The following is a 9,579-nucleotide window of genomic DNA, read 5'->3' on the forward strand; positions in this document are numbered from 1 at the left end:
AAAGGCCTGGATGTAAACTGTAAGTTAAAAGTTAATGTCCAGCATGGGTGATTTGCTGATGGGAAACCCAAGGGGATTATAACTGAGATGGGAAAATGCACAAAAATATGTAAAAATAAACTATTAAAAATTTTTAAAAAATGTTAATGTCCAACTAGTATTGTAATTTTCCAGACTGATGACAGTCTGAATTCCAGATTGAATTATCCCTTTTGGGCATTTTCCAGACTGATGACAGGATTATCACTTTTGGGCTTAAAGTAAATATTGTCCTTCTGAAAAGATATTTTACTACTAAAATTTTTCATAGACTGACATCTTTTTTAAACTCTTTAAACTTTTTTAAACTTACCATTAGAAATCAACTAGTCTTCAATATAGCCAAACTTTATATAATTGACTCACAAGTCCAAAATATGTCCAAAATTTATCTTTTTGAGACAATCTGTAGTGCTAGAGCCAGACCACCTGGATTGTTAGCTGTGGAACTCTGAGTAAGTTACTTAACTTCACTGAGAATGTTTCATCAGCTGTAAAATATAGATCATAATTCCTACCGCATAGGTTAGCATTAATATAAAATGAATTAATATAGGTAGATTGTTCGGAAAAGTACTGGTCAAGATAATAATTACTGAATAAACATTAGCCATTATTCAGGGGATTTTTTTTTCCTTTGGGAGGGTATTTTGATCTAGATACATTTTTAATATAGTTATTACTTTTTTATGTAAAAACATTGTAAGTATATTTAAATTTGTCTTGAAGAATAGTAATTAAGTCTCTAGGTTGTGCTTTTGATGCTGAATGAGTTTGACCAAGTGAATTAACCTAAGTCTCACTTTCAGTTTCATGATCACTTACCTGACACCATATACTGATACCCGCCACTGCTTTTGGCATGGGACATAGGCAAATATTATTGTTGTTCTTGCTTACTTGCTTAATGCTGCTGTCTTAGTAAACACTTAGCTCCTGCCTCGGGGATGGTGGGATGAGTACATCAATGACCTTGTCCCTAAGTAAACTAGCTTTTAGCTGAAGGAATGTAATGTGCTCTTCTGATGCAATATGCAGGAGCCCAAAGCATGAAAAATTTTAAATACTATCTCCTTTTCATCATCTTTTAGGTCTTAAAGAAAACCATAATGAAGTTCAATTTAACATCTCACCCATGCATATTAATAGCTCAATTAAAGTGAAAGCTAAGACAAATCTAAGGACACTTTAATGTAAGTGGTTCACATAGGACTATCAACAGCGCTCTTCCTGGAGGAATCCCGCCCGATCATGTGGGCTCTTAAAACTCTAATTAGCCTAATCCAGGTTTTTGGTGTTTTTTTTTTTTTACAAAAATTTATTTTTACATCATTTTGTGCATTTTTTTTTCCATCTCAATTGTAATCCCCGCGGGTTTCCCATCACCAAGTCACCCATGTGCCATCACCATAATCCCGTGCATTTCTAATCCAGGTTTTTTAAGTCAAAAATTATTATTAGAAATTTCTCGACTCAACCCATTACAACACTATTAACAGTGATACTTCATAAAGACCAAATGTATATAATTCTATAGTCTCCCTGGAAAAGAAATTTTAACAAATGGGGCAGGTTTGCTCATTCACAAGCACTTACTTCCTTTATTTTGAAGCCTATGAGTAAAATTAATATCAGAACAGGTATATTTTGTGGCAACACTTCTCTTAAAAATATATGGTGCACATTCAACTACAAGTAACTGAAAATCTAATACTAGCTTAACAAGACTTTATCTCATTAAAGAAGTCATGGGGTATGAGGTAGCTTTGCCATTTTGAGGAATCTGGAACTTTTGAGAACACTGAGGGGGTCGTTTGTAGGCAAGTTGTTCAACTGCCTTAGTAACTTCCTGCTTCACATAAACAAACCAGCTTTTTAGAAAGGCAGTATTATTCCAGAGAGGGGATGTCATATAAGGATAAGGGAGATGGTTCCTCATTCATGTGAATAAAGGGAAACTAATGGAGGCAATATATTTAGACTATCATAAAGCTTGCCACAAGTTCACATCTAAATCAGTCATCCTCATTTGGGATTGGATGCTTTGCATGGAAGGCTCTCAAAAAATTGATGGCCATTTGGTCTAATTATATTTTTTAATTTTTAATTGAGGTACTAATACCCCCCTCAGGTATTGATGCCATAGTACTAGTGCCCCCACCATCAAATCACCCATTAGTTCACCTTGTGTTTCTGTATTCTTCTCCACTACCCCTTTGCTTCATCTGCTCATTTCTATAATCAGTTTTCAAGTTAGTTTCTACCTGACCCTTAGTTTTGTTTCTCTATATGCAGTTGTTAGTGACACCACCTGGTATTTTTCTCCTGACTTCTTTTTAAGATTTATTTATGCATACAAGAACTAGGATGTAGGCCAGAGGAGAGAGGGCAAGAGAGGTGAGAAGATTCAGAGAGACAGTTGGGGAGCAGAAAAGGAAGATCTACTGAAATACAATGAAGGAAGTAGCAGGTAACACCAAAGAGATCTGCTGTACCCGGTGGGCTAGCTCCCACTGGTGCTATAGTGGCTAGCTACAGCTTGAGAGTCCAGAGACTCTAACCCCTGCACCATCAGGGAGGCCCTCTTTCTGACTTATTTCACTTAGCATTTTCCCTTCCAGTTCCACCCATGAACTGATGCCACAGTGACATTAAGTTTACCTTTTTGATTCCTAATATTCCATTGTCTTACAACCTGATCACTGGTTATTCTCCAGCCTCTAGTCCTGATGTCATTCTGCTGGATCACTGGATGATGAATCTTCCAGGAATGCAAAACTGCTCAAGATTACTCTGCTTTGGGGCCCTCCCTGGTGGCACAACAGGTTGAAGCACAGCACTTTGAAGCTGGCGACAAGCACCTCGGCACAAGTTCAATCCCCGTACAGGGGGTTTACTCACATGGCACAGCAGACCTCTCCTGTCTCATCCCTGTTCCCCTCAGCAGTACATTCTGTCAATCTGCCTGTTCTGCTCCCCCACTCTGTCTCTGGTGACTCCTCTCACTGCTCCTGCACCTCTGGTCTGTACTCTAGTTCTGCATGCATAAATATATGAAAATAAACAAAAGTAAAAAAAAATTGCTTAATGTCTTCAATGCCATTAAGAATAAAGTCTAAATTCCTAGCTGTGGGAAGGGCCTTTTGACTTGGTTCATGGCTATTGTCATTATACAGTCAATTTTTGGGTGTTCAGCATTTGGAATACTTTCTGTTTAGGACTTTCTTATCTGCCTCATACTTTAAAGCTTAACATGACCCTTTAGCTTTCTTAGCCTTCAAGGCAGCTACAACTCAAGCATATGACCTAGGCTTAATCATAAGATTCCTAGACTCAGGAGCAAGTGACAAGAATATATAAGAACCTTGACTGTGATTGTAACATGTTTGAGTTGTCAGACCAACAGAGACAGCAATACTTGTGTGTATTCTTGTGGCCAGTGCTAGTGGCACCAGATACATGGCAGCATAAAGGGCTCAGATGAAGTAGCTATTAATGCACTGTAAAGGTCTTTCTCTGTTACTATGAGGTACTAGTATAACATCCAATGAAAGAAGACTGGTCTGAGCAAAGATTAATGTTTTTAATTTATCTTGAACCTTAGAATCATTAAGACATATCACATCAGAAAACTGTGATAAAGTCCTCAATAGTAAATGAGATTCAATTAAAGTTTAAATCTGGTTTAATCTCCCTGGTGGTGCAAGGGGTTTAGTCTCAGTACTATGAAGCCGTCCTTAGCCACTGCAGCACTCGTTCAATCCCTGGCCAAGGAGCTGACCCACATGGCGCAGACCTCTCCTGTCTCACCTCTGTTCCACTCAGCAGTGTACTTCAGTGGATCTGCCTGTTTCGCTTCCCTACTCAGTCGCTGGTGAATCCTCTCACGCCCTTCTCCCCCACACCACACCTCTGACGTACACCCCAGCTCTTGTATGCATAAATATGTAAAATTAATCTTTTAAAAAATACAAATAATAGTAAACACTCATAGGCCTTAATGTGTGCACGGTTTTAAATATATAATTGATTAAACAATGAGTTTAATGACAATGTATTATTAGTATATCATTTTAAAAGAAACTATTAAAAAAAGGATAAGGAAATTGATCACAGATCATTTAAATACTTTGCATGCCACTTCATCAGTAAGTGGTAGAGCAGGGATACAAGGAGATGGGGACCCAAATTCCTATTTCTGTTCTGCTGCATTTACCATTGCAGCTGGAGCCAAACAAGAGCTTAGATATTCAACAATAACAAACACACATGTAATAACTGTTGACTAAACAGTTATTAAAAGTGTGTTTTTTAGGAACAGGGCTTACATCTAATTGATTGTTGTAATGCTGCATAGTACAATGTTTAATTCATAGTAAACACTCATTGGTTGAATAATTGAACATAAATCTGTTTCTTAAATCCTGAGCTCTACAAAATAGAAATTCTACAATGCCCAACAAATGTTTACTGAATTGCAGTAATATTAAGAGAAATACTGAGAAAGAACAATACTAAGAAAAAGAAAGATTTAATGATTGACAGATTTATTTAAACAGTAATACATAATTATCATCATCAGACTTAATATGAGATGGTAAATGTTCGATCCAATTTTCCTTCCTGGATAAGTTTTTCTTTCTTATCCTGTAAAGAACCAAAAAAAAAAAAAGTACATTAAAAACAAAGCATCTGGACAACCCAGGGTACAAGTGTGAAACAGGAATGAAACACTCTAAACCTAATTCTAATCTCTCCTTATCTGAAACCTAGAGTATGAACGAGAGGTAGAGTTCAAAGAAACAAAGGGAATACAATTATATCACACCACTAAAAATGATACATGAAAAGCAAAATGCCAACACCTACTGTTTACCTTTCTGTTAAACAGGTAATTTATCTGACAATAATGTATGTATATATGTATGTATATATGTACCAACAGGAGACTGAATTGGTTAGTGGACTGGCAGAGCTAGATGAGCAGACTCTTGTCCACATGGCCTATGAGTTGGGGTTGGGGGCCCAGTACCAGAGTGGTCGTGTATCAGAGTAGTGTGGCTTTTTATGTGACCTCAGACCTATGATGGCAGTGATTCCATCACAAGGCTGCTTTTGCTTTTCTGTTAGGATATTAAAGTTAACATTAAAATGTGACCAATAAAACTAGAACTCATATAAAGAGGGAATATACTGAATATATATTTTGCTAAAATTAATCCAATAAGTAACTCTTTAAAACAAATGAATTAAGAAAACATAAAAATTTGCAAAGATAATATTTAAAGGTTAATCAGAAAAGTTTAAATTTTGTACATCTTCTAAAGGAAAAAAGAAATGAACTCTTTAAATGCTCTTGCTTAACAGTCACGGTATAATATCCTTACATCATATAAACTCGACCTGGAAAACTCATGGGCTAATTTCAAGTCTTAGAAAATTAAATTGCCCAAATTCCAGAGTAGTCATAAATTAAATTTGAAAGAGCCAGAGATGATCACAATTTTTAGCAAAGTTATAAGCTGAAATGATAAAGCAATAAAACCAAACATATTATTGAAATTTTAACCCGTGCAGGACAGGGGGGAAAGATAAAAAAGAGGGAATTACAGTAGATGATCCTTGGTGCTTTGATGGTGGGTGTGAGGTTATAACGTATTTTTACAGGGTGTGAACCTGTGCTCCTAAACCATATAATCCTAAACCTAAACCAATGTTATCTCAATACAATATAATAAAGTAAAAGAGAGGAACTGAAGAAAGGCATGGGCTAACATAAAGGTCACCCATGGCAAACCAGAGAAAGCACTGAGTCAGCACAAATGGAAACAATCACTCATAACTACTGACCATCAAGTTGTAATACTTACTCTGTCAGTTTTCAAAACATAATACAAGAAAAAGAGGGGCCCAATTCCGACTAGAGCTCCTAAAAGGGAGTTCTTGGGAGTGGGTCTGAAATTGGGATAGATATTTGCTGATCTTGCATAGGTCCAACGCACCAAGGCAGGATCTTCCTAAAATTAATGAAAAAAAAAAAGGGGTTACAGGAACATCTGCAGGGCCACACGGAAAAACAATCATCCAGACTCTTGTGGAAGAATATAGATGATTTGTCTTTTGTTTTTTTCTATAGTTAAGGATATTTGTTGATTATTCCTAAATTGCTTCCCAGAGTATCTTTCATTTCTAGCTTTTGTTGTTTGATGAACCTGTTCAAATTCGTCAGAATTTAAGACCCGCACCTCATCTGTCAGCCTTCTATTTCTTTAAGATTTAAGAATCCTACTAATCTTTTTAAGCTGTCTGTCACTTTTATCCTCTGTGATCATTTTTCTCTCTCTTCATTTTTGTGGACTGCCTTTAAGTTCACTATCTTTCAACAGAACCTCACAGTACTCCCAGTAAAGACAAACATGATGTGCATTATCATGCTTTGTACTTTGTTGCTAGGACTCTTTCAAAATCTGCTCCCACAACGGCCTTTCCATTGTGAAAATGGTTTCCAAATTAACTGCAGGAAGGTGAAAACAGACCTAAGTTAATTGTGAATTTTAGGTTTTTTTAGGTTGAGCAGTTATTGTATTTCATACTACTAAAATAATTTTGGAAGGAAGGTAATCAGACAATCTTGCCCAAGGAAAAGTTTTAATATATTTATACCACAAAACTACATAAGAATAGTAAATCTACCCTAGTACATGATTAAATTTAATTAGTTAAATTCCCAAGTGAATTTATAAAATTATTTGCTCTAATTAACTAGAAAGTAAAAATAAACAAAATCAATTTTAAAATCTTAATACTAAACTCAGAGAAAAACATTCAGGGTCCTATCAAACACCAAGAAAGCATGAGGGGTAGAAATGAAATAATTATACTGATCTGATCTCCTAGTGTAACATTTTATTTATTTATTTTAAAGATTTATTTATGTCTACAAGAACTGAGTTGTAAGCCAAAGGTGCCAGGGTTGAGAGGATTCACCTGAGAGTGGAGAGCCCTGAAAGTGGAGAGCAGACAGACAGATCTACTGAAATATACTACTGAAAGGAGCATTGGGCTAGACAGGAGAGGTCTGCCACGCCATGTGGGTCAGTTCCATGGCAGGCCTGGGGCCTGAGGATTGAATTGGGGATTGTTGCCCTGGCTGGCAATAGCTTGATAGGGCTCTGTCATTAACCCTTGGGCTACGTGGGAAGCCCCTCCCACAGTAACATTTTAAACCAAACTAGAGACATAAAGAAGTTAGAGACAAAATATATAGGTTCAAGGAAGATGTTTGGGCTCACTACTGGTTCTTGCATCTATCCCTTTGCCATGATATTTGAATGTCTATCCGGTGATAGAATTACCAACCTACAAATCACCTCTTTATATCAATACTCTAATACTAATCTATCGGATTTGTGTTCCAGAAACAGACATCTTATTTCAAAAACACACTAGGAGTCTCACGATCCCAACTTACTGGGATTGAGTTACACTCATGGGAGTTTTTATTCTTTGACACTGCTTCACATCCAAAGGTCCACTGATGACAACTGTCATGGTAAACACTCTTCTTTTTTTTTTTTTTTTTTAAGATTTATTTATTTATTCGTACAGAACTGGGGTACAGGCCAGAGTTGCGGAGGGTGAGAAGATTCACCAGAGACAGAGTGGGGAGCAGAACAGGCAGATAGACGAAGTACACTGCTGAGGGGAGCAGCGGGTGGGTCAGGAGAGGTCTGCCATGCCATGTGGTCGCCTCCGGGGCAGGCGGGGATGCCTCCGGGGCAGGCGGGGATCGAACTCATGCGGAAGTGGCTTCAGTTTCTCAGTGCAGTGCTTTAACCCGCTGCGCCACCAGGGAGGGCCTTTTTTTTTTTTTTTAATAATATAGTTTATTTTTACATCATTTTGTGCATTTTTCCATCTCAGTTGTAATCCCAGTGGGTTTCCCATCACCAAATCACCCGGAACACTCCATTTTGCAATCATTTCTTCACTTGGTTTCCAGGGTACACACCTGCTTGGTTTTTCTTCTCACTTTCTGGCCATCCCCTTAGTGTCTTTTACCCTCTTCCCAACCTCTTAATATTGGAGTTCAAACCTAGCTGATCTTCCTTACTTACATTCTCTTTCTTGAAGATCTCCAGTCAGTCACAGGACTTTAAATATCCATTTATCAGTTGATAATCCCAAACCTAAATGTCTACTCTTCTTAGCAGTTATATCCAACTATCTATTCAACAGTGTCATATTGTCTAAGAGGCCTATCAAATGTGAGGTATCCTAAAATGATTTTCCAATATTCCACTGCACCTCCATTCCTTGTCTTCTCACATTCTTCTCCATCTACAGAAGTCAAGTCTATACTTCTAACAGCATATGTCAAAAATCCTGGGGTCATCCTTGACCCACTCTTTTTCTTACTGCTCACATCTAATTTGCCAAAATCCTCATTGACTCTACTTTCAATATACACTCAGAACTGATTTCTTACCATCTCCACTGCCACCACCGTTGTATCCACTGTCAACTAGAGATTAGATAACTGCCAAGTCACCGAAGGAGTCTCCTATTCCTGCCTAGCTCCCTCAAAATGCCCTTAACTCAAAGCCAGAAATTTTAAATTTTAAAATGGACAGATAGGACTTCCTATTCAGGGCAAGTCCTCACAAGGACAAGGTCTGTAGTGATCCAGTCCCAAGTATCTTTCTAAATATTCCTACGCTGCCCTCACCTATATCCATCTAGCCATAGTTCTCTTTGGTATTTTTGGAATTAATGAGACCAATGCTTTTCTAAGAACATTTGCATTTATTGTCCCCTCTGTCTAAAATGCTACTTTCCCAGAAAGCAGAGCTACTATTCTAGCTCCCTCACCTCACTTCTTTAAGGCCGTCCCTGGGCCTAAAATTGCAGCTGCTCTACCTCCTCCTACTACACACATTCACCTCTACTCTCCTTTCTTTCTTTCTTTCTTTCTTTCTTTTTCTTTCTTTCTTTCTTTCTTATCATTTACCACTAACACACTAAATGAGAAAAAAGCTCTCTGAGGCCAAGGATCGTTGCCTGTTTTGTCTCTACTGTTTTGCCCCAGCAGCTAAAACAGGTCCTGGTCTATAAAAACACTGAACAACTATTTGTCTGAATTATTCATTCTTAAAAATAAGTGAGGAATGTCCATGTATTGATTAATATGTGATTGACTGCCATGTACTCATTAAATTAGTGGACCAGCTTCTAAGGTGTATTACTATTTCTGTTTTACAAATGACAAAATTGAAATTGCCCTGGGTCACAGAACTAGAAAAGAAAAAAATTTTCATTTAAAAATCTTGAAATAGGCCCTCCCGGGTGGCGCAGCGGGTTAAAGCACAGCACTGAGAATCTGAAGCCACTTCCGCATGAGTTCGATCCCTGCCTACCGCCTGCCCCGGAGGTGACCACATGGCGAGGCAGACCTCTCCTGACCTGCCCGCTGCTCCCCTCAGCAGTGTACTTCGTTGATCTGCCTGTTCTGTTCCCCACTCTGTCTCTGGTGAAGCCTCT

The 9,579-nt window shown here is 37.9% G+C and overlaps 1 protein-coding gene across 1 annotated transcript in view; it reads right to left on the minus strand.

Moving 5' to 3' along the window:
- Positions 1–4,546: 4,546 nt before the first annotated feature.
- NDUFB4 (NADH dehydrogenase (ubiquinone) 1 beta subcomplex, 4, 15kDa) overlaps positions 4,547–9,579 on the minus strand; it is a 6,680-nt gene continuing 1,647 nt past the window's right edge. Inside the window, exons 2-3 of the mRNA XM_004675179.2 lie at positions 5,910–6,056; positions 4,547–4,686 (exon numbers count right to left, since the gene is read on the minus strand). Coding sequence (XP_004675236.1) covers positions 4,624–4,686; positions 5,910–6,056 — 210 coding nt within the window. The 3' untranslated portion in view covers positions 4,547–4,623. The remainder of the gene's footprint in view (positions 4,687–5,909; positions 6,057–9,579) is intronic.

This window comes from Condylura cristata, unplaced genomic scaffold (assembly GCF_000260355.1).
Source record: "Condylura cristata isolate star-nosed mole 26May11 unplaced genomic scaffold, ConCri1.0 scaffold00003, whole genome shotgun sequence".
NCBI lineage: Eukaryota > Metazoa > Chordata > Mammalia > Eulipotyphla > Talpidae > Condylura > Condylura cristata.